Below are 26911 nucleotides of genomic sequence, written 5' to 3'. Positions count from 1 at the left end.
GTTTTTTTTTTGGAAGGCTATACCACGTCTTTGTGGTTTTTGATCTTTACTAAATTTATATTATTACTTCTAACGTTTAGTTTTTATAGACAAATTCAAGATTAATGGAAGAGTTTAGTATTTGGTAGGGAGTGCATGGACGCACGTTCATAGTCAAATATGATCCTTTTTAATTGTCATCATTGGTTGAGGCCTGTAAATTAATGCACATTGATTTCTTATAAAGGGAATTGTATGGATTTTATTTTATTTTATTTTGGATAGAGTTTTTTTGGTTGGTATTTATTAGGTGGGAACTATAGTTTAATTAATGGTTCAATATATTTTAAAGAAAAACTAGTGATTTTAGCTTTTGTGTTAAGACGTTATTTCAATATTGGTTCTCATGATGTTTTTCAAATTATAATATCTTGAAACTCTAGGCTTCAAGTAGTGGAGAAAAGATTAATTAAAATTGACTTCAAAAATTGAAATCGATCGTTGCATAACACAAACTGTGGGATGCTACAACAAGAATATAATTGCTTCCTACCATACAAGAATTCGGTAAAACTTATCTACATGCGGTGTTTATATCAATCCAATGAACACATGACACCAGTGACGTAGCCTCATATAGTTTAGGGTGACCAATCGGATATTCTTCGTTGAAAAATTATACTATGTATATAAGAAATTATAAAAAATATATAAGTCAAATATTAATTTTCATACATATATATTAAATCTTAGACATTCTTAACAAAATTTCTGACTTCGACACTATAAAACACATGCATGTTTTATTCCTACAAATTACCCGTATTTAACTTGAGTTTTAAAATCATTCACTATTCTAATTGATATGTTTTGATTTAGAATTGCGATGATTGCACACTAACATACATAGCTATTTGCAGGGTTCCTAAGAGATGTAGGCGCATAATGGAAGCAAGGACGACAAAATCGCATGAGGAGAAGGTCTGGCGTAGGGCCACAACACACCAGGCACGATGGTGGCGCAAGGCACCAACCCAAAATCACAAGTTCTTGAAAAACATTGTCTTTATTAATATAAACTAATCATAAGTCCTTTAGATTCAACAATTCGATTCTAAATGAGTCATTTATTACTTCTGCGATCACGTACACTTGCGCGCGTGTGTATTTGAGAGCAATACTAAACCCCTTAATCATGATAAATTAGTATAATTAGGTATATAAAGACTCAGTAAATTCTTAGTAAAGAACCTCGTGTTAATTGCTTCTCTATTTATTGACAATAATGATTATGTTAAATACTTCAATAGTTCCAGGGACCAATTAAATGTTAAAATTCTTATTTGAATAGTACAAGGACTAAAACAAGAATAATACAATAATTCAAGGACCAAAGTTGTTTTAATCTCATAATTTATAAGTAGGTGGGTTATTAATAAAATGATTTATTAGATGATAATTATTGCTAAACCACCGCTAAATTGAATATCTATTCTAACAACACTTTTATGGGTAAGCACTCCTATTATTAAGGTCATTTTTTCTTGAATTAAAGATCGGAATAATTAGGCCAGCTCTAATTTGTAAGAAGTTACTCTCACAATGTGAAATCATGAATTAAAATAGCGGATTTCTCATATCTAAATATTTGTCTAAGGATATAGTCACTGAAGATGAAAGCCTGGGTAGATGGATTTTGAAGGGAAAAAGGGAACAAATAAGACTATAGTTTATGATCAATCGTACGTTATTTAAACGAGCTATAGTTTTATGAGCTAAATTTGGCACATCAAAATCTAAATTAAGTAGATTGTCTTCTGGCCAACAGGGGATTTAATTAAAATTGACAAAAGCAGAGTGACCATAGATGTTCTGTATATATAGGCTTTATTAGAATTATTCTTGGTACATTCATTGGGAATTTTACTTGTAATTAGTTGAAAATGTAGCAAGCAAGAAAAAGGGAAATTGTTAGTATACATGATTTAAATTAATCTCTTAATAGATCAATTAAATAATCATCAATAGGAAAGTCCTGTTGAATCTTTCACTTGAATCCTCCAATGCCCATCTGAAAAATTTAGCTTGCATTTTGGTGGTTCAATGATCAAAATACCCGAATTGAAAATGAACCCATTGTTTCCAGCGGCTGATAATCTGAATACGATACAACCAAGTGTATATATAGTGTATGCCGATCTGCCATTTTTGGTAAACTAGATGGCCGAATGATAGGGTAAACTAGATGGTTGAATGATATATATTGATAATTATTCAAAAATAAAAATAAAAACAACTTTACCTTGATCTGGAAATGGACGAGCAAGTTGACAACTACCAACGGGCAATAAAAAATAATCTCATATTTGAGATTTATTACAATATACTGACAGTGGACAAGAAAATTACACTGTCAGTTCATTTTTAGAAATACTTATGTCTTTTAATTTAATTATTTTATTTTCATCTTCTTTTTTTCTTTTTATTTTAGAAAACACATTTCAAAATTCTAAAGTTTTATTTCTTTAAAATAACAATTAAATATTTTTGATACTATCGACTTTAAGTATTATTTAAATTGGAGTATATATGTTGGTATATGAACCAAAGTTTGCTTTCAATTAATTGGTGTTGTTGATTGAATGAACTAAGAAGAGAAAACATTGTCTGAAATAGTAGAAGCACGTATCCAAACACTTTTTCATGTTGCGAAGAAGACTTAATAAGTAATAAATAATTTTTGTATGAAATTATTAGTCTTAATTCTAAAATAATAATAATAATAATGAGTAAAAAGTTACCACTGATGAATGCCTCAAATTGCTTCAATGATGTTTACAAAGAAGGAGGGTGAAAATAATGAGGACGAAGAAAGAGATGAAAGAATCCTTTGTATTTTGGGTAAGCAAAATAAAAACCCTAAACAAACTGCTATTATTAATTTAGAATTTAAGTTAGTGTAAATTTCATATATGTGTAAATTTCATATATGACATATATTATAGTACTATTTTCAAGCTATAACAGTAGATTTAGACTTTCAAGCTATAGCATTAAAAATTTCAGGTTATAACAAATTCACAAAAAAAAAGAAATATTTTTATTAATTGGAAAAAACTTAAAAAATAAATAAAAAGATAAACGAAAATTAAAAAAAAATGAAATTAGAAATAATAAAGTAAAAAACTGAAATTGTGGCCTGTAATTTAATTTGAACTTATTGCAGATAATTAATGATTAGCATGAAATAAGGGATCCAAACAAATTAACAATATTTTTTATCCTTAATTCAGTCAAAATCAGTTAAAATAAAATAAAAAAAACAGATCATATCCTTTTTTTCTTCAACGTTTCTCTCTCTTAATTCTTCAGCCTAAAAAATTAGCAGAATAGAGTAATTGAAGGTTTTTTTCATTGAAAAAAATTGATTTTATTGAGATGGACAATTATATATCAATTCTAATTAAACATGATGGAAGATGGGATCCTTCGGGTTAATATTTATTATTGTTTAGTGTTTGTTTTTAAATTATATTGAAATGAAAAAAAATAATTATTAAACTGTAAATCGTCTCTATGTTTAAGATAATATCATTACTTGTTAACTGTTGTGAAATGTATAATATTAGTGATTTTCTGTTTTTGTGATTGTTTTGTGTATTTTTTTTCTTAAAGTATAAAGTAATTTTATATTTATGAATGAATTTAATAGAATTATTGGAAAGAAATTTGTAAGAAAATGTGTTTCGTAAGATGTAAAAAAAGTTATTTGGATTTTTGACGAATTGTATAACAAATGTTTTAAGTTGGTATTAAAATATAAATTTTAGTGTGTTATATTAGATGTTGTCATTTATGAAGTAATTAGTGAGTTAGAAATGAATTATTTGGTACAATAAGATATAGATATTTGTAATGTATGATTATTTGTTGTATGAAATGTGTATTAAGTGAGTTTGAAAGTTGTTATGAAATAAGTTGTCTTAATGATATATGTATGAAATGTATATTAAAAAAGTATGAAATTTGTATGAAAGCGTATCCAGTAATCTGAAGAAAAAAAAAAGTTATTTGAAATTTTGACGAATTGTATGATAAGTGTTTTAAGGTTGTATTAATTTTGAAATTTTATTGTTGACATTTTTGTATAAATTTGTGTGAATGAAGTATTTTCGTAAAAAAAATGTATATATTTGTTGTATGAAGGTTGCATGAAAACAGTATGAAAGTGTTTGGAATGTACTATTTGAATAATATTTGTATGAAATGTTTTTTGATTGAATATAAAAATTGTTTTGTAATGTTCTGTCTGTCTGAATGATATTTATATTTCGAATTGTTTATTTATAATGTGAGACTAATTTGTATTTTTTTTTAGAGAAAATGGTCAAATTCCCCCTCAATCTATAACTAAATTCTCAACTACACACTTATATTTTATGGGAGTGCTATTACCCCCTGAACTACTTTAAAGCGAAATATATACCACCCTAAAACTAGAGAACCACATTCTTTGTATGTGGTGTGCACATGCACTACAACTGTCAAATATCATTTTATTTTTTTTAAAAAAAGTAAATGTTCTTCTTCTTCTTCATTGCCAACAACATCACCTTTACTCTTCTCATCTCCAGATGTTGAGACATGTTTTTATTTCTTTTCACTGTAAACTCCCCTAAACTTTATCTCCCTCCACCCCATTTCTCCCTAGACACCCCACCTCCACCCCAACCCTCATCTTCCATAACCCACAAATTAGATCTCATTCCAAGATTCATATCAACACTTATCATCTCTTTTTCGGGTAAATGAAATCAACAATATTTATCAACAACATCACCATCACAACAACAATTTTATCAAGTCATTTAGACTAACCCCTTCACCTCTCTCACCCAAATTCTACAATCTTGACACCAATTTTAAATTTGAATTTCTTGCTAATTGTCTTGGACTTGAGTACAAGTACTACGCCCTTTTGAATCCTTCTTTAAATAGTGAAGGATTTATGTCTTTTAAACTTGAAGAAATAATTTGGATTACAGGATTGAGCATAATCAACTGGTGGTTGCTGCTCAAGTTCCTAAAATCGTTATTGGGTGTAGTTTGAATTCTTCATCGAACAATAATAGAAATTAGAGATAAGATCTGAAGGTTAGTGAATTTTATTAGAGTAAAGAGATTAAAGATGATTTAATTGTATACACTATATGAGTAACAATTTAATGCTTATTTGGTGATTTATAGTGTTAAGAATTGTGAGTAAATAGTGTGACAAATAATGAGAAAGTATTAACAAATGGGTGAAGACATGGGATGTTACGGTAGTGGACTAATGGTGGTGAAGAACATGTAAGGTGGGTGATTTTTTTAAGCGATGAGAGAGAAAATTAAATAAAAAGCAAAAGTAAAAAAATTATAATGTAAAAAAAAGGTCAAAATATTTTTAAACTATCTTTTTATCTGTTTTTTCAACTTTCACATGCCTTCAAGAGAGTGAGCACACTCTCTGTGCCATGTCAGCACTTACGGGTGCATTTATACCACTTTAAAATAGTTCAAGGGGGTAATAAGACTTCCGTAAAATATAAGTGTGTAGTTGAGAATTCGGTTATAGGTTGAGGATGTATTTGATCATTTTCTCATTTTTTTTAATGAAACAGGGAATTATGTCGATTTTCAAATGGAGGGGGTTATATACGATTCTTCTAGTCTTTATCATTCAGTTATCATACAGAATGCATATTGTTATAAATTTAGTGCTTTGAACAATTTTTAGTAACAACTATATGAATTTTATGTACTTAATGAATGAATCGTGTATAAATTAAGACAAATGTGAAACAACTTGCATATCGTTAATGATAAAAAAATTTCCATATTAAAGATATTGTATATATTAGTGACTAATTTAAGTTGTTGTCGGACATATATAAATCATATTTAATTCAAACGAAAATAAGACAAAATATAACTATAAAAATTATACCATGACTAAATACAAATATCCAACATTTAATATTGAAGTCATAGACATATGCATATAAAATGTATTTCATACACGCTTCATCCATTCGTTATACAAATTAAAAACACAGTGTTACTTTAAAAAATAATGTATCAAAACTGTATAAAGTTTGTATAATGTTTTTGTCCTGACCTTATAATATCCAAACATTATAAGTTAGTGCATACCAGTCACCATGTGTATAATTAAAAACACAGTGTTACAATTTTTGGAACATTCAAAAGAGAATCAAAAGGTGCAATCAACTATTTCAACTTCCTAGTCGGTGGTATTGGTGTAGGATAATTGGTGGTATCCGGACATGTTCTTTTGCTATCCGAGGTCCACCAAATTTGCTAGCAACCGTACCAGTAACTTCACTTTCGCTGATCGCGCCATCTTCATTCTTTGCTTTTCCATAATGCCACAGGATTGTTGAAATCTCTTTTGCCCAAGAAAAGTCAAAAGATCAGCAAACATATTCATGTTGGTACATGAAGACCAGTGTGTATCTCTTCCTTTCCTGTAAAATAAAATTGTGTATACTACATTAAAAGATACTTCATACACATATTATTCAGTTTCATACAGAAATATCATTTTCATACACATATTATTCAGTTACAATACACAAATCATACATAACTTAATAGTTTCACATTTCATACACACTTCACACACATAGAATTCAATTTTCATTCCAACAGTAACCATGGTTCACATTCACACACTTCATATACAGTATGTATAAAGAAATGACATAAATTATATTCACATTTCACACACACAACATACACGTATTAGTCACACACATTGTATACACAATTTTCTTTCCAGCAATAACCATAGTTCACATATTTCACACACATTTCATAGACAATATTTATAAAAAAAATATGACATACATTATATTCACATTTCACACACACTGCATACACATATTATTCACACACACTCCATACATATATTATTCACACACACTTCATACATTTATTATTCAAAAAATTCCAGGAGTACCTATACAATACAGAGTAGTTAAATAAGATCATAAAATTTGAAAATAAAATTAATAATTCATATGGATATCAATGTTGTATCATAATTCATACAAAATACATCATTTAAAATTTATAATCAAATGCATAAACATTTTATTCAGATTTGGAACAAATTTCAGAAAAACAAAAATTTGTAAACAACAATAATAATAATGTGATATAAAAAATAACTATTTTGAGTAATGTGAAAAATAAATTAAATAAATTACTTACCTTAACCACTTTTTTGGGCTTTTTGGATTTTGGTAATTCCGGTTCATCCTTTTTTGTTTTTCTTCTTGTTTAAGGTTTTGATGTTTCAACGACTTCAACCTTTGTTGCTTTTTTGTTTTCTTCTTTTTTGTTTGACCAATAAAATTCAAATATGAGTCGAAATCAGACTCTGGAGGGGTTTCAACAAGGTTTTCCCCTTCCTCTTCTTCCCCCTTTGATTTGCCGTAATCGCACTTTGGTTTGCTTCATTATTTTTATCTTTTTGATTCTTCGAACAAGATGGACCACCGGTGGCTGGAATTTGAACAGTTTTAGACGGGGTGTTTGAGATAATATATTAAACAATGGAGCATGAGCATCATCAGTTGAAATTCCGTCAAATATGGGGCTCTTTCTTGGAGTTTCAATTTGTTTCTTAGACATTATGATGAATAATCGTGGGTAAGATGATAATCGATTTTGATGTTGGACTAGATGAGAAAGAATGGAGAAAGTTTGATAGTGGGTTGTGGGTTGAGTCGTGTGGGAGTGAAGAAACGTGTGGGATGGTGGTGTGATCGATGATTGGGTATGGTAACGGTAAACAAGGAAAGTAAATCCCTAAAATTGGGTAACTGAAAATTTTAGTTTTTAAAAAAAGAAAGTAAAATCAAATTAATTATCTATTATTAATTAATAATAAAAAACTATAAATAGATTAATAATTTATTAATTAAATATAATTTAAGTTTAAAATAAAAAAAAATTTAACTGATATGTCATAGCCCGTAAATAATCTGTTATAAGCAAGAAATTTTTAAAAGTAGGTTTAAAACCCGTAATATTTACTCTTAAATGTGTATATGGGGTGATTTTTCCTTTAAGTTATCATATAATACTCTTATTATTATTTTTATTTAAATATTAGTAATGTATGAGTATATTAAGAGAAATAAGTATTTCTAAAAATGAACAAACGATGTAATTTTCATATCCACTGTTAGTAGACTGTAGTTAATCTCTAAAATATTTATGTTAACATTTTAAAATTAGAATTTAAATTATATAAAATATATTCCTTTTTAAGAATGAGCTGGCCTGACATAGCCCACAACCCGCATAGTGGTGAATTGGACTGACTATGGGCTAACCCAACCCGTAAAATTCCAAAAGGAATGGTGCTGGCCCATATTAACCGCTAGATTTTGTAACTAGCTAGATCAAATATATTCTCCTAATATTCAACATGCAAATTATATTATTCATTTGTTTGTCTTGTTCTCGAGTAATTAGTTCCTTGTCAAAAATCGAAGAGTTTATGGAATTCTTATTCTTCTCTGAACCTTTAAAATGAAGTCAACATAGCGAGGGGAAGGAAAGTAAATGTGTATATAACATATGGATTAGTTTCTCTCTCTAATCTGTGTAGTATGACATAACAACTACTAAAAAAATTACAGTATTATTTTTCCATTGAAAATTCTCACCGGAAATTGTTCAATGTTATTTTCACATATATCTTGATTGAATCTGTGAGAAAAACAAAAATATATAGGGGCTATTCCAATATTTGAATGAAAATCTGTTTTTTGTCATGTGTTTTCATAGTGAGTTGGTTCAATGAGAATACAATGAAAAAAATAATATTTTATAGTAGCACATATTTATTACTCCAGTAGAGTCAAAACTTTTATTTTTTGAAGTGCTACTTTAATATGGTAGGCCTCCCTAATTAATATTGTGATATATAGATTGAGAAAAGTTGAACAAGCAGAGTATAATGTAACTGAATGTGACGATGGAGTTACAGGCAAATAGTAAATTTGCTGCCTTTGAGTGGTGTGTCCTCAAGATGTGAAGGAAGAAATACAGAAAGCAATGCATGTTTAGGTGCTGAAATTTAGATGGTTTTGTTTGTTCATGTGGCGTGTCTGTCTGGTCCATAATCTAGGCTTCTTCACATGTTCTTCTGTCAACCCCTCCTTATCGTATGCATTTATTGACTCTATTTTTTTGACGTCCGTCCCCGTCCCATCACCGTGAGTTTGGGATTCTAAATTTCGTTAACAATCGTCAATCAATTTTGTTAGAGTTCACAAATTAATATACATAAATATTTAATTATTTTTTTAGTACAAATAAAAGATCTACGGAAAAGATACTGAGTTCGTCTGAACTCATGAACCCCACCTAGCTCCGCCTCTGGTTATAAGTATCAATAATTGTTCACTGTTTTACGCGTTTCTCCTACATAATATCTCTTTTTTTCTTCTCCGACTCTCTTTCTTGTTTACTACGCCTATATCTTTTCTTTCATTTTCAATAGTACTATAATCTGGATGTTCATTTATGTTCGCAATTAATCTAAGACTCCCTCGATCAGTCCTCCGTCTCAAAATACTTTTCGCTCTTGCTACAAATATTTGTTATTTTAGAAGTTTTAAGATAAAATTAAACATATATTTTTTTCATTTTTATCCCTAATTGTAATTGTTCGAAGACGAAGACGACAAACACCTTATCAATTGTACAACATAAAAGAGTAATGAAGAAAAAATATATCCTAATATATAAATGAGGGTGAAACTATCAAACACCTCTTGATTAGTGATTTCTTAAGATCATGTAAATAAAAAACGGGCCACAACAAATATTTTGTGACAAGAAAATACAAATTTTGTAGTATACGTAATTTTGAATTAATGTTATTTATAAGAATTGCAGTTATAGACAATTCGTTCAATTCTCGTTGGTTATGATACTCGGCTCTACCCAATGGGTGCGGATGCGGTGCGAGGTTTTAATCCGCCGTGTGTGCATTAATGAAATATCTAAATTTTAATTTTCATTGTTCTTTTTAATTTGTTGCAAGTTTTTTCTTTATTTTTCTTACTAGAGCTCATTTATTTTAAAACAAAATTAGAAGAATAAATTACATGAAATATTTGAACATGCAAACTGTGCACCGTCATGAAAAAACATAATGTGAAAAACGTTTTTTTTTTCTTAATAAGATTTCTCTAGGATTGAATATAGCTAGTTAATTAAAGCAAAATTGTACTAGCCCATTTCATGATTTTTTTCCAAATGTATAATATACACAAGAGTCCTCCTCATCAAGTCAAAGTTATTGCCAATTCTGGCCATATGGTTATGATATCCCAACCTCACAAGCTTTCCATATGCCTACAAGAAATAATTGCTAGCAATAATTGAGAATTTGTGTAAGTGATCTCAATTTTCTGGAGATTGAGATATAATTATTATAGTACTGGTGAATTTATCAATTGGTTATTCATGTTAGAACAAAAATAAGAATTTCAAAGCTTATATCTTAATTAGTCTCGATATATGTCCTTCGTTTTGTCTTGTTTGTTTAATATTTAAATTATGAAATGTTATTGTTATTCGTTTAAGTTATAATATTTTCAATGTAAACTCCCTCATACCTAAGTGACACCAAGAGTGATCTTGCTCTAATTGTAATATGTAATATGTAAGAGCTAGAAAATAGGCTATATATATATGGCATCCTACTTTTATTTTTAAAACTTATCTATTTAATGTTACTCTTTTTCTTAAAAACAAATGTTATTGTTATTTTAAAATATGAGCGTTCAATTGTATTTACTGTTATTAATAAAGATATTGAATTTTGAAGAAGAAGAAAAACAAATCAATAAATGTTAGATTTTTTATAAAAGAATCTTAAAAAACTGAATTATTGTTATGATAAAATTCGCTTGTGATAGTAATTAGTAAGTAATAACTTGATAGTTAGATAGCGTACTCATAAAGGCTTATGATTAATATATTTATTAAATTAAACTAATGTTATTTATTTATTCAAGTAATGAATTTCAACATTATAATTATGTAATCAATGAATAAAATTGCTCTAAGGATATGAGTTATCTAACAATCACGTTACCTTTAGTAAATTCAACTTCTAAATTTATTTAATTTACTGATTAAGATGCATGGTTAATATTACGCATAAAAATCTTTCTAGTTCAAAATAGTTATCAGTCAATTATCACTCTAGTTAGTTCTCATTAATATTTTACTATATACAACAAATGTCTACGACACACACCAAAAAGTAGGATTTCAATTTCAAATTGTGATTTCAATTTCTTTTAATATAAAATCTGGTCCATAAGTTTATATTTTATAAAAAATAAAATTTATAATTTAATTTTGTAAAAAAAAGAAAAGACTAATGCTCGACATGCAGAGATTATTTGTACAATGTGAAAAAAATTTGCAAAGAATAACTAGTCACTCCTATTGTTAATTTATTGTTGATTGGATTTTTATAAAATCATGTGTATCTAAAAATTTGTAATAACATGTAAAGAAAATATTTATCTATAAAAAAATGAAATTATGTAATTTATTATTTGGCATTGTAGGATTTTGTTTTAATTTTTTTTTTTTTGATGATTTAGTAGGATATTTCAATACTCTATTTATGAACTGTGATTTGCTCATTTAATAAGATTATATAAAATTGAAGAAATTTTGATAATTGTCAAAAATTATAAGGATTTCATATTTAAAATAAAATATACAATTAAAAAAAATTAAACTTTAAATCAATCTAATTTCAAAATATTAGTTAAAATAATACATCCAAATAGACCTAAATTTTGTATTTAGTCAACCACTTGCCCTCAACATGAAACAACGTAGAAGGTTTATTTTTGTGCAAATTATGAGTATCCATCCAACAAAGTAAACAAACCCGACGGCGGTTACAAAAGTAGTTACTACCGGCTGCTCCAGCCGTCCGCTTGGTAATCACTTTCATTGTTAGGCATTAACTATTTACCATCATTTCTCTCATTTTATACTATCCACCCCTCTTTTAACACTTTATTTTCTAGATCGTCTAAATAAATACTTAATACTTTAGGAAAAATAAAAAAAGATTTTTGAATTTAATTTTTTTTTAATTAAGAATATATACGATGCACTAAAATGTATGTTGAATCTTATGGTCTGAACTCTCAAATACTCTCTCTGTCCTTAATTATTTGTTCACATTTTCGTATATAGTTGTCCCTAATTACTTGTCCATTTTGACAAATCAAGAAAGCACAAATATTTTTTATCTATTATACCCTCAATTAATTACTTTGAAAAAGATAGAACTTCTTGAAAATATCAAGTTTTTTTTTCCATCCACTTCATAATTAATAGGAGTAAAATGGTAAACTTATTATGGTGTGTCAATTCAAATGTGGACAAGTAATTAGGAACAGAGAAAGTATATGATGTACAGTACTGATATACAATAATTTATAGACACACAAATATTTATGAGTACGAATGATGTAGAACTAGCTATGACTCCACTTGATGAACCAACCTAGCTATAAATTCCATTATCGATCACACTCACCCAAAACACATTACCCTTTCGTTGTTCCACGTGATAACAAACAAAAATGCGGAAGCATTTCCTCACAATTTCTCTCATTTTTTTTTCTTTAGCTCTTCCAATTTTCAGCCAATTAAATCAATCAGCTTCCGTGGAATGCAAATCCTCACTTTACCCAAAACTCTGCCGCTCTCTTCTCTCCGCATTTCAGCATTCTCCTTCTAACCCAAATGACGACTACAGCAAATTCTCCGTCAAGCAATGCCAGAAAAAAGCCAACAAATTATCCAATTTAATCGCGCATTTCCTCTCAACACAGAAACAGAGATCGCTATTCGCCAATACTAAAGAGATTAGCGCATTGACTGATTGTCACCAGTTATCTGAACTCACAGTCGATTACTTAAATTCAATTTCCGCCGAGCTTAAAAGAGCTGATGTCTCCACTACTTCAGAGGATCTATTTGGGAAAATCCATACATTGCTTAGTGCTGTGGTTACGAATCAGCAGACATGTTATGAGGGACTGAAAGAAGCTGGTAGCAGTATGGTGACTGAACTATTGGCGCCGCTGAACAACGCCGCGGAAATCTATAGTGTGTCTCTTGGATTGGTGACGCATGCATTGGAGCGCGTTCGAAAATCCAGAAAGAGCGGTAGATTGTTGGCGGAACACGGAGGAGTGATGGAGGAAGAGTGGGCACGACGTTCGAGATTCATGGCTTCCAAGGTAATTATCCCATTTCGAACACGTACAACACTCTCTTGTCTTAATTAATTTATGAGATATTTTTACTTCTCCATTAAAATTATGTCAACTTTATTCCATATACATTTTTGTTATATGGATACTCAAACTATATCTCGTAATATTTTAATTTAGAATAATTTGAGAAGGTTGACCACTCTTGTTAATACTTACTAGCTCCTTGCTTTGATTTATTGATAACAATAGCATATTAAGTCGCATAGAAAATAATTACTATGAAAGGTTAGAAAAATTACTTCTCAATTTGACATAAAATTTAAAAAATTAATACTTTTTTAAATCTTTTATTCTTTAATTAAAGATACCTTAACATAAATCAAAATATCTTACGTGAAAAAATGAAATTCAAAATTATATTTACTCCTGTGGTGTATATAATTAATTTCATCCCATATGAGTATATCCAAATGAAAAAGAATTTTTCTGCATTTACTGCTGCAAGTTGACTGCCCTTTGCATTGATTGTTCCACCGCTCTCTATTATTGAAGCTACTATAGTATACATACATAGATCTTTACGTCCGCTGTGTGAATTAAAAGTGCACCGTTATTAAGAAGAGTACTGCTGCCTCTACTTCTCCCATTTCAAGAACTGGTGCTCATAAATTAAAGTTGCTTAATTACCCAAAATATTTACCTTACATTAAAAACTATATTTAGTAATCGAATATGTTTCTTGGTAGATCTTGTTAGGGGAGAACAATACTGTACATGACCTGACTCTCTTTTGTCTTCTACTCACAACTAGTAGTACTAAGTAGTTTGTTTGCTAAAAAATTTAAAATCTCTTGTTAAATCAAGTATTTTTCAAAAAAATATTTATAAATATATAATTTTTATTTGACTAACCAATTTTTAAAAAAATTATATGATATGAACAGAGAATTTATAGACTAATTACAAGTAATTTAGATGCTACATACCCCTAGTAATTTCTCTATATAGTAAAAGAAATTGTTTGGTAGAGCAAATATTGCATAGTGTAAGTGATCACTCTCTTTTGTTTTCTACTAACAACTAGATGGAAATGAGAGCTGGTAGATTTTGTATCTTTCTCTTTTTAAATTGATTGGCCTGAGATAACCACGTGATACCCTAGTTAAAAATGAAAATTACATGTACCATATTAGAACAATTAGGATTGTAAAAATAAATGAAATTTAAATATGAGGAAAATAGGTTAAAAATAACGTTTTTAAAAAAATAGTGACTGGCTTATGTATTTCCCTTATATTAGAACAATCAGCTTCATTCGATTGCATCCCAAACAAATAAACATCTCTCCCAGTATAGTCCCTACATCAGTACATCTTCCTTCTTTTTTTTCTTTTTATTTTTTTTTCAGAATTTGGTACTTATAAATCTGCATGTGGGGAAAACAATTGGTAAAGGCAAGCAACTCTGAACTCTGACATAATCATCTTCCTTCCCACATGCTCTACCAAAAAAACAATTATATTAAAAATATTTTTTTCTTGTTCAAAATATAATTAATATGTAAATCCTATAAGATTTAATTTTTATACAATTAAAAGAAAAATAAAAGATTGAAACCAAGGATCTAAGTCCCTTCACTAATGAAAGGCCAGAGGATGCAAGAAAAGAGGTGAGTGATTATTAGATTTTAGTGTGCCACCTATTGTTATCATCAAAACAAATACTCAAATTTTGGAATTTTATTAGATCAAGTATTATGCTTATTGTGTTTCCCACATGACTAGTTTATTTGGGTGTCAAGGTCCAAAGGAAAAGAGTACTTATTCTTGTGGCTTACCCAATCTCTTCTATGTGCATTTCTTTTTCAAAAATAAATAAATACATATATATATTGCATGTCAATTGCTGTAAGAAAAATTAAACAAAAATGATTAAATCAGCCCTATCACAATTAATGCTAGTAATACAAAGTCATGACATAAGAGATCAAAGTACCGACTCAAAAAGATTTTTAAGGTAAATTATGGTACTATAAATTGTTGCAAATTACATATAGCTAGTTTCATCTACCTTTATGATTTTTCATATTAAGCATTTATCTGTTTAAAGAAAACTTACGTACGCTAGCAAACAGGTTAAACAAGCACTGGAGATGTCTCATCATCAAAGGGATAGAAGGATTCTTGACGAGTTAGTAGAAAATGGAGTACACATTAAGGAAACTGTAACAGTTAGCCCTTACGGTGGATGCAACTTTACATCGATAGGAGAAGCCATTGCATTTGCACCTAATAACTCAATGATTGATGATGGCTATTTTCTCATCTACGCAAAGGAAGGATACTACGAGGAGTACGTTGTCGTGGCCAAGAACAAGAAGAACATTATGTTGATTGGAGATGGAGTTGATCGCACTGTGATTGCTGGAAATCGAAGTGTCATAGATGGCTGGACAACCTACAATTCAGCAACCTTTGGTAAGTAAACTATGCCTCCCGGTCATTTTCAAATAAAATTCACAAATAGCCGCTTTTTAAGTGAAAAATAGTCGCAACATATTCTACATCTATATTCAAGTGTTACTACTACATTTAAGCAAAAGGTATCTAAATCTTTTTTTCATGTGCAGCTGTTTCAGGGGAGCGGTTTGTAGCCGTGAACATAACATTCAAGAACGTAGCTGGTCCTTGGAAGCACCAAGCTGTAGCTCTAAGGAACAATGCAGACCTTTCCACGTTCTACAGATGTCGTTTTGAGGGCTATCAAGACACGTTATACGTGCACTCTTTAAGACAATTCTACAGAGACTGTGATATTTATGGTACTGTTGACTTCATATTTGGCAATGCAGCTGCAATTTTCCAAAATTGCAATCTTTTTGCCAGGAAGCCAATGCCAGACCAAAAGAACATCTTCACAGCACAAGGCCGGAGTGATCCCAACCAGAACACTGGCATTTCTATCCAGAACTGCACAATTCAAGCTGCCCCTGATTTGGCACAGGATCCGAATCTCACGTTGAGTTTTCTTGGTCGGCCTTGGCACAATTACTCAAGGACTGTTATCATGCAGTCCTACATAGGAGACGTGATCACGCCTGTTGGATGGTTAGATTGGAACGGAACGTATGGACTAGACACCCTTTATTATGGGGAGTTTGAGAATTATGGGCCAGGGGCTAATACTACAATGAGAGTACAATGGCCTGGTTATAGCTTAATGAATGCTTCACAAGCAATGAACTTTACTGTCTATAATTTCACTATGGGAGATACTTGGTTGCCTTACACAAATGTTCCTTTTTCTCAAGGACTCTAGTGGGAAATTAAATCTGTATAAATCAGATAGTTTTGTGTACTTCTGTCACATTCTTTTCTTCAATTTTATTCTTTAACTTAGTGCTAAGAAGATCCTAGCTACAGAGTATCACTATCACTTCTGCTCTAGCTGATGGGGTAAAGGAATTGATATAACTTTTTCTACTCTTTATAACATGATGTAGAAATGTTTCTACATCATGTTATTTTACATTTGTTCTACTAGAAAAGCTAAGCAATGTATTTGTATAGGCTCAAAGAAAATGTCCATGTATTCAATTATCTCAGAAAATTAGCAAGAAACAATGGCAGAGCACCCTTCTCAAGAGGTGACAATTGATATCTCCTCGCTGAAAAATCACACTGTATAGATAGATAAATTGATATAATATATACTATTTGTTGAATCTCCTTCGACCTCTTCACATATATACTTCATTATGTGAAAATCATAGAGTCCTCACTGCCAGAGACTGCTTAATTTGTTTGAGCTGTTATTGTTTTGAAAAAAAAAAAAATGAAACTTCCTATTGTCCCAATTCATGTGGTGACGTTTGACTGAACATGAAGTTAAAGAAAGTAAAAATAACTTTTAAAGCTTGTGGTTTGTACGAGTCATAGATATGTGTATAGCTATAAGTATCTTATTAAAGATTAAATTTGAAGTGTAAAGTGAAATTATGAAAAGAGGAAAAAAAAACAGACTATAAAAATATGACACCTAAATTAACAGTTTTTGAAGTTTTAAACAAAATTGAAAAGGTGAGTTTGAAATTCTTACAAAAACAGCTCAAACAAACAGTATTTGCAAAAAGAAACTCAAATCTTTTTTGTTGCTAAATCTACTTTTGAATAGTAATTTTAAACAAAGACCTAATATTATCCAATCATGACTTGTGTAAATTTCTTTTCTTGCCAAGCTGGTGGCCTGCCTTCATGGACTTTTTTGGATCAAAAGGTGGAAACATACAAGACAAATGAAAACAAAGCATATCATAAAGTTAAAGAAAAGTAAATAATGCATAAAAAGTACTCTAGTATATATTGTAAAAAGTATCATTTGGATGGTATTGGAATATAATGCAAAAAATTTGAAACTTAATTAAAGCATGAGATAATTTGTTAGGGGATTTTCCTTGGTGCCTGTGCCATCATTTTTATTTTGGATCTCGTATCAGAAATATTATAGAATAAAACATTAGGATATATACTCAGGTAGTGATGTAGAATTTAGTGTTGATTCTTGAGATAAGTTAGAATATTATCCTCTTGAACAAAAACAAAGAATATTATCTCTAATTTGTACTATTTTGGTTTGTTTTTTTTTTGGTTATATAGTCTACTTGCTTTTCGTCATTCATTGATGTACACATTATATCGTAATTAAATTTTCTGTTCACATATCTTTTGGCATTATGTATTACCTAAAAGAATAAAAATAAAAAATAAAATAGAATCGCATTGATTTTCTTGATAATTCAGGTACTAAGTAAAAATGAACCATTGTTGATTAATTAGGTTTCGAGTGCAGAGAATCTCAATCAAACATGATATTTTTCTCTCCTAATACATTTTCCTCCTCATTTTTCATGACAAAAGTAAGATTTGCGTACAATTTACTTTCCTTAAACCCTAGTCATTTTCCTTGTGGATGAATTCTTTTTGACTTTTGTTGATTTTTTATTTTTTTTATTTTTGTAAAAGATGATATACCTATTTACTACTCATCATTTTATTTTTTTGAATTGTTAACTTTAATTTGTTAAAGTAATTGGAAAAGTTAACTATAGTACTTACCTTTTTATGTTGATAGTGCATCTGCTGTATCATTTTGCCCCCCTGGTTGATATTCTTTAGAAATATTGACCAACGTAGAAGCAACGCCAAGATGCTAAAAGGAATAAATTTCTAAGGCAAAAAGGAAAACCAAACAAAAAGGAAAACATAATTCTGATAACAATCCTTTATTCCCACCTAATATCAACAAGTCATATATATATATATATATATATATATATATATATATTATGCTCACTAGTTGTGATTTCATTGTGTAAAAAAATTTGTCTAACCTCAAAAATGATCATGGGAGCAGAGGGTTTTGGTACAAAATCTGTGAATTCGAAAACTTATGCAAATATGGGGTTGAGTGAATATGATAGAGGAGATAAAGGAAATCCGAAGATTCTATGGATTGTAGCATCAGTTGTTGAGAGGTCAGTTCAAAAGAATGAGAAGGCATTGAAGGGATCGAATAAGAGAGGTGTTGTGACTGTCTTCCATGGGACAAGAGCCCCTGTTTTGACTGTTCAGCAGTACATTGAGCGCATTTTTAAGTACTCCAACTGCAGTCCTTCCTGTTTCGTGGTTGCATATATATATTTGGAGAGATTCCTCAGTCTGACTCATTGTTTACTCACCTCTCTTAATGTTCACCGGCTTCTCATCACTAGCACCATGTTGGCTGTCAAGTTTGTAGATGATGAGTAAGTATTCTTTCTAACCATCATTGCTAATCTAAGTTTTTGTGTCTTTTCTATACAATTAAGATTTTCGCACTTTTTACAGCTGCTACAACAATGCTTATTATGCAAAAGTAGGAGGAATAACCACAACAGAACTGAACAAGCTGGAGATGAAATTCTTGGAAGCCCTTGATTTCCGACTCCACGTAAGTGTTGAGAACTTTGATAAGTACTGCTTGCAGCTAGAGAAAGACACCACTGAGAAATTACAGATTGATCGACCTCTCCGAATTTTTGCATGGGGAAAGGGTTTGGTAAACAAGAACATATCAAATTGTTCACCTACAGTTGGAGGATACACTTGTAGAGCTTTCTAGGGTGTAGGGATCCAAATCCAATGGACAGGCATGAAGAGGCTGAGATAAATCTTCTGAATTGTGTACCTGTTGAATATTATAACTGATGGTTTATGCCTGAACTGCAACTTTTCTCTATGTTTCATCTCCTATATATAAAGCAAGTCGGCAAAATTGCTAACACTCAAACAACAACTATTGTTATAAGACGAAGCGTCTTAAGGAATTTGGCATTGTATAAGCAATATCTTGGCTGCAAACATTAAATTATTTCAGATGCTCACAGAGGAGTCAAATATGTTGGTCCAGATCCTCATTTACTCGTCCAATTGTTACTAAGCTCTCCTTGCAATAATAAATTCTACACCTACTTCTCTGGCTCTGATATTGAAATCTAAAATGCCTCATCTCCCCAACCTTAACATCAGAGGAGACCACCCGAGAACTTCTAGTAAAGAAAATGACAGTGCTAGAATCCCAGAAGCCAATGTGAAATTACAGATTGGTCAACCTATTCAAATTTTCTCATGGGGAGAAGGTTTGTTAAATAAAGACATCAAATTCTAGGTTTAAGAATTCAATGCACAGCCTTAAGAGACCTAGCAAAGACTAAACTATATATACTCTTCTCGATGTTAATTGTCAATTCAATGGTGTCTTGTATTGGCATATTAACGTACGCAATCCCATTTGGAACAAAAAATCTTGAAGCCATGAATAAATCAAACTCATAAAATAATAAGTAGACCGTTTTGATAAACCAAGTTGTCAACACTCAAACAATAGATGCAGCAATTGTGTAAATCATCAATTGTTTATGGAGGAGGCAAGTATGTCAGGTAAGCTACAATGGTCTGTGTAGCTCCCTGTTTCCTCGCCTAATTGTTACTAAGCTCTCCTTATAAAAATAAACCATACATACAACCACAAATATCGCCCTGATGTCTTGTCTCATGAGTCATAAGAGATCATCTCAGAAGACAATGGTTGATATATACATCTCCCTCACTTAATTGTTACTAAGCTCTCCTTGTAAGAAAAAATACTAAAAGTACAAATATATTCCTTATATTGAAGTTTGAGATGCGTTATCTCGTGGGTGTTAATATCATAGGAGGTTAGCCCATCAAGTTCACTTACGAAAATGGGTGTGTTAGAATCCCAGAATCCCTGTAAGATAGGCCAACTAGTTAAAAAGTATTGAAAGGTAACAAGTTTGTTCCAAACACCAGGTTGGATCATAACCCACAAACCAAAGTCTATGCTATTGTCATATTTGATCAAAAAGTGAATAGAGCCATCAATCAATATGACGTTGTATTGACGACGATTACTATATGGAACATCTGGCCCTGAAATCTCACGGAACACCTCATTGTCAAAATCAAATGAAAGAAGGCCGCAGTCATCTATCCACGTGATCATCCAGTAATAAGCTCCATTAAGGTAACCAGTTGAATCGGGATAAGTACAGGAGTAATAACCAGAGGTAGTGAGAATTCTGTGATCTTTATGTTTAATAAATCTCCAAGAGCCTTTAGAAGAGGAATAAACCGCTGCATATGCTCGATGAAACGAAGTATCAGAGATATCATCAGAGAACTCGCGAACCCAAATCACCTTGTAGTTACCTGTAAAAGGGTCTAATTCAAACCCGGTAAACCCACCCGAATCCCTGAAAAATGGTTGTAACAGGAAATGGGCGTAAGGGAGGGTGGTTACCCCCCTTGTTGCAGGATTCCAGAATCCCATTCTACAACCAGATCCATCACCTCCTTTTTGAAATAAAAACACGCCATTCACATGGCCTACCATAGGATATGTATTAGCAAGAAAACTCGACAGATGATCAGCATTTTCAATTACAGGGGTTCCTTCCGAATTCGAAATTATGTCCACTCTGGGAATTTCATCATGGCTATGAATTAACATTTTCAGTTCATGATAATTCAATTGTTTACCAATAAACATATGGCTATTAATAAGACTGTACCAATTCTTGCTCGTGCATTTGAATCGCAACAATGGTTTCACAGGTAACCTTTGTAGTATCTCCATCGCCAAATCTTCACCGAAACGATGATCATTCTTAAACCCGGTATACATGTTCCTAATAGATCTTAATAAAAAACATACAAGGGGAAGATAATAATAATAATAAATTTTAATGGGAGAGAACTAGTGAATTGGCAGTGATTAGCGGATTGCTTTTATTATTGGATAATAATATATATTTTCATGTTATGTATATAAATTGAATTATATAATTGATTAAATACTTAAATCACAAATAAATAGAAATGGAGAAGTATTGCATTATAGTACATTTTAATCCAAAATGGAGAAGATGACTTATTTTATACTCCGTAGTATTTTTTTAGCGTTAGTTTCTTTTTTCTATTTTTTGTGTTGTAACGAAGAATAAAAAGTAGAGTATTTTTAAACAAAGTGCTTTAGGAATTTGATATTATGTCAAATGCACTTGAATTGCAACATAGACAACCTAGCTCCTTGAGGCCGGTGGCCGTATTATCTTATAAAGAGAGGGGTGAACCACCTATTGCAGAAGCACTTGAATCGCAACAGGCAACCTTTCCCTTTCTAAATCTTCAACGAGTCTGCATAATGCTGGTGGCCATATATATTACACTAGTTTATAAAGTTGGAGGCACCTCTACTTAACACATACCAAGTAACTAAGAGAAACTAGAAAACAATACCACTCTACAATAGCTATTTGAGCCATGGCTAAATGTACCGCAATTAAATGGTTAAGCCCAACGCACTTGAAATTAAATTAGTAACTTACAAAAATAGTTACTTAATTGCAAGTTGCAATATTATGAATTTTACTAGATTTTAACTCATACTTGAATTCAAAATTAAGTATAATTTGTAAATCTGTATGTATCTAGGATACATAAAGTACAAATCTCGCTTAACTCCCTCCTTTCTCGCTAACTTGAAACCTAGTATGATAATATTAATTAGTGAAACAATATGTAGTTACTTCAATCTATAGAAAATATTAATAATAAATATGGTGAAAATGCTTGTGTAATTAAATAGTTTTATTAGGCACAATACTTACTTGGACTATTGTCTTGAATTTAATATAGTCCAAAATAATTTATGAACTTGGTAGCATTTCACTACATACCACTAGGAAATACAAGTCCCAAAACAAAAGAAAAAAAAAAGTGATTTCATGTATGTTCCTAGAAAATTTGGAAATTAGTCAATGCAAGATTATCTAAAACTTCCACAAGACGAGACGTTGAAGAATCAAATAATAAAATTAGTAAAGGCTGATTATATCGAAGTTTAATTGAAGTTCCATCAAGGAACAATGCAAATTAGGAAATTGGATGATATTACCTCTTCAAGCTTTATGGGAAATGCTAGACAACTTTTCAAAAATACAAAATCCAACAACAATTCAATAAAATTTTCCTTAAAATACGATCTTCATGTTTACTTCCAAGCTTCTTAAACAAATTTTATTTTAGACGTTTTATTTCGCAGCAAATCAACCCTGCCAGCAATGGGGGCTTCTCCACTTCGAATGTCCACTACTTTCTAACCGAGATGCTATAAAAGAAAAGCCGCTAATATGTACAGATCTAAAGCAGCGATCACAAAAATATTTGCATTTTTCTCCATGCTGGAATTCGGAGATATGCACACTAGCAGAAAACCAAGCAATAAACCATGGCACAAGAGATCATTTGGTAAAAGTCTTATATATATATATTGCTCACTAGTTGTGATTTCATTGTGTAAAAAAAAATTGTGTAACCTCAAAAATGATCATACTAGCAGAGGGTTTTGGTACAAAATCTGGGATTTCGAAAACTTATACAAATATGAATATGATAGAGGAGATAGAGGAAATCCGAAGATTCTATGGATTGTAGCTTCAGTTGTTGAGAGGTCAGTTCAAAAGAATGAAAAGGCATTGAAGGGATCGAATAAGAGAGGTGCTGTGACCGTCTTCCATGGGACAAGAGCCCCTGTTTTGACTGTTCAGCAGTACATTGAGCGCATTTTTAAGTACTCTAACTGCAGTCCTTCCTGTTTCGTGGTTGCATAAAAAACTTGAAGCCATGAATAAATCAAACTCATAAAATAATAAGTAGACCGTTTTGATAAACCAAGTTGTCAACACTCAAACAATAGATGCAGCAATTGTGTAAAGCATCAATATTTCAATTGTTTATGGAGGAGGCAAGTATGTCAGGTAAGCTACAATGGTCTGTGTAGCTCCCTGTTTCCTCGCCTAATTGTTACAAAGCTCTCCTTATAAAAATAAACCAAACATACAACCACAAATATCACCCTGATGTCTTGTCTCATGAGTCATAAGAGATCATCTCAGAAGACAATGGTTGATATATACATCTCCCTCACTTAATTGTTACTAAGCTCTCCTTATAATAAAAAATACTAAAAGTACAAATATATTCCTTATATCGAAGTTTGAGATGCGTTATCTCGTGGGTGTTAATATCATAGGAGGTTAGCCCATCAAGCTTACTTACGAAAATGGGTGTGTTAGAATCCCAGAATCCCTGTAAGACAGGCCAACTAGTTAAAAAGTATTGAAAGGTAACAAGTTTGTTCCAAATACCAGGTTGGATCATAACCCACAAACCAAAGTCTATGCTCATGTGATCTTTGATCAAAAAGTGAATAGAGCCATCAATCAATACGACGTTGTATTGACGACGATTACTATATGGAACATCTGGCCCTGAAATCTCACGGAACACCTCATTGTCAAAATCAAATGAAAGAAGGCCGCAGTCAGCTACCCACCTGATCATCCAGTAATAAGCTCCATTAAGGTAACCAGTTGAATTGGGATAACTACAGGAGTAATAACCAGAGGTAGTGAGAATTCTGTGATCTTTACGGTTAATAAATCTCCAAGAGCCTTTAGAAGAGGAATAAACCGCTGCATATGCTCGATGAAACGAAGTATCACAGTTACCATCATAGAACTCCCGAACCCAAATCACCTTGTAGTTACCTGTAAAAGGGTCTAATTCAAACCCGGTAAACCCAGCCGTTTCCCTGAAAAATGGTTGTAACAAGAAATGGACGTCAGGGAGGGTGGTTAACCCCCTTGTTGCAGGATTCCAGAATCCCATTCTACGATCAGATCCACCACATCCTTTTTGAAATAAAAACACGCCATTCACATGGCCTACCATTTGATATGTATTAGCAAGAAAACTCGACAGATGATCAGCATTTTCAATTACAGGGCTCCCTTCCGAATTCGAAATTATGTCCATTCCGGGAATGTCATCATGGCTACTAATTAACATTTTCAGTTGATTCTTACTTTCATGATAATTCAATTGTTTACCAATAAACATATGGCTATAAATAAGACTGTACCAACTCTTGCTCGTGCATTTGAATCGCAACAACGGTTTCACAGGTAACCTTTGTAGTATCTCCATCGCCAAATCTTCACCGAAACGATGATCATTCTTAAACCCGGTATACATGTTCCTAATAGATCTAAATAAAAAGCATACAAGGGGAAGAAAAAAATATATAGTATTAAATTTTAATGGGAGAGAACTAGTGAATTGGCAGTGATTAGCGGATTGCTTTTATAATTTATTATTGGATAATAATATATATTTTCATGTTATGTATATAAATTGAATTATATAATTGATTAAATAAAAATATAATTTTTATTAGTGAAATCTTTGAAGATGAGAAATGGAGAAGATGATTTATTTTAAGTATTTTTTTTCTTTTTCTATTTTTTTGTGTTGTAACTTGTATGGGAAGAATAAAAAGAACAAAGTGCTTAATTTAGGAATTTGATAACGCACAACAACGACTCAGGCCGGTGGCCGTATTATCTTAGCAAATTAAAGGGCCAAAACAATGATGCCTTGTATTGTCATATATATAATGCAATTCCATTACTGAATCACTCAAACAACAGCAAGTCGTCAACAACAGATGCAGCAATATATTGTGCAAAACAAGCTACTTAATTTAGGAATTTGACATTATTCCAGCTGCAATGTCCCAGTACATTCTCTCCGTTTAATTGCTACTAAGCTCTATTTGTAATATAATTAGCCCTACAGCTAGCCGCTCCTCTTCCCCTGGTGTTGATATCCAAGATGCCTCTTCTGTTAGGAAACCCAATGAGTGTAAAAAATATGGTAAGGGCATTGAAAGGTAACAAGTTTGTTGTTCGATACCATATATATATATATATATATATATCATAAACGGATAGATCTGTCTGCATTACTGTTCAAGATAGCAATGGTCATCAAGCAATATTAGTTTCTTAATTTCAACATAAGTCTGGCCCACAAAGTTGAAAGTAAGAATACTGCTCATCTTTAATAGGGATTAGGGAGTAATAAGCTCCATTCAGAACCATTATCGTACTTCAAGAATTTCATTTCACTTGTTATTAATAGATGGAAGGGTTGAACAGGAATAGACGGCTGCATTTGTTCGAAACATATATGATTACCTTGAATTATCGCGGCGGCCACAAATAAGGCGGCATTTGTTACTGGTCAAGTGTTCTCTTATAAAGAGAGGGGTGAACCACCTATTGCAGAAACAGGCAACCTTTCCCTTTCTAAATCTTCAATGAGTCTGCAAACATCCTTAATGCTGGTGGCCGGCCGTATATATTACAATAGTTTATAAAGTTGGAGGCACCCTATAACTCCCGTACTTGGTAAACGTAACAGATAGCAAGTAACTAAGAGAAACTAGAAAACAATACGACTCTACAATAGCTATTTGAGGAGAAAAGGATCAAAATCGTCCTCTATGTTTGAGTTAAGAATCAAAGTAGTCCTTGTCTTTTAACATGGAGCATTAATAGTCCTCATTGTTTCAAGAATTGGTACACTTTTAGTATTCTTCCAAACATCTATCTATTTTTTAACAGAACCTTTCTTTGCACGTAAGAAAATATAAACCTGATAATTTGTTTTCACCATTGCAAACCAAATTTTGCGGTCTTCTTCAATAACTCTGTTTTCAATTGGTGAAAATCAGATTTTCCCCTTCTTCTCCGTAGATTCATCCTTAATTCCACAACTTTGATTTTCCTATTATACAAACAAAAATAAAAAATTGAAGGAAATTTTGAGCAACTTGAAGGAAATTCCTTCCAAGAATCACTACAAATATACATATAGTTATTTTAGTATTTATAAAAACAAGTGAGCAAAGGAGAGTATTGTTCTACAAAAGCACATCCTACATACTTTGTAATCAAACTCTTGTTGTATGTTCTTTCATAATTGTACTCATCATAGGATTTTTTTTTTCGAATCTTGCCGACACTAACAAGTCTTTTCATTCTAGGTTGTCATTTTTCCTGTGCTTTTCTTCAATCACTCTTCTTCTCTAATATATATACTATATAAGTTGATCCA

General features: G+C 31.2%; 4 protein-coding genes across 4 annotated transcripts; 2 read left to right on the top strand and 2 right to left on the bottom strand.

Annotated features, from left to right (window-relative positions):
• The first annotated feature begins 12673 nt into the window (after positions 1-12673).
• Positions 12674-16741, top strand: LOC125816009 (probable pectinesterase/pectinesterase inhibitor 25). Its single transcript, XM_049495596.1, has 3 exons — positions 12674-13352; positions 15463-15805; positions 15958-16741. The coding sequence occupies exons 1-3, from the start codon at positions 12690-12692 to the stop codon at positions 16644-16646; spliced, it is 1695 nt and encodes a 564-aa protein (XP_049351553.1). The 5' UTR covers positions 12674-12689; the 3' UTR covers positions 16647-16741.
• A 1965-nt stretch (positions 16742-18706) lies between these two features.
• LOC125816045 (cyclin-P3-1-like) lies at positions 18707-19510 on the top strand. The gene is made up of 2 exons (XM_049495640.1): positions 18707-19131; positions 19214-19510. Exons 1-2 carry the CDS (start codon positions 18725-18727, stop codon positions 19485-19487), a joined length of 681 nt encoding a protein of 226 aa, XP_049351597.1. The 5' UTR covers positions 18707-18724; the 3' UTR covers positions 19488-19510.
• Positions 19511-20619: 1109 nt separating this feature from the next.
• Positions 20620-21572, bottom strand: LOC125816724 (putative F-box protein At3g10430). The gene is made up of 2 exons (XM_049496344.1): positions 20720-21572; positions 20620-20636 (listed from the first exon to the last, which is right to left on the bottom strand). The coding sequence occupies exons 1-2, from the start codon at positions 21570-21572 to the stop codon at positions 20620-20622; spliced, it is 870 nt and encodes a 289-aa protein (XP_049352301.1).
• A 2110-nt stretch (positions 21573-23682) lies between these two features.
• On the bottom strand, positions 23683-24985 carry LOC125816718 (putative F-box protein At3g10430). The gene is made up of 2 exons (XM_049496339.1): positions 24008-24985; positions 23683-23745 (listed from the first exon to the last, which is right to left on the bottom strand). The coding sequence occupies exons 1-2, from the start codon at positions 24983-24985 to the stop codon at positions 23683-23685; spliced, it is 1041 nt and encodes a 346-aa protein (XP_049352296.1).
• Positions 24986-26911: the final 1926 nt, after the last annotated feature.

This window comes from Solanum verrucosum, unplaced genomic scaffold, assembly GCF_900185275.1.
Source record: "Solanum verrucosum unplaced genomic scaffold, falcon-dt-bn FXZP01000261.1, whole genome shotgun sequence".
Classification (NCBI taxonomy): Eukaryota; Viridiplantae; Streptophyta; class Magnoliopsida; order Solanales; family Solanaceae; genus Solanum; species Solanum verrucosum.
The sequence above is the reverse complement of the archived record's forward strand: the minus strand, read 5'-3'. Positions and strand labels throughout refer to the sequence as shown.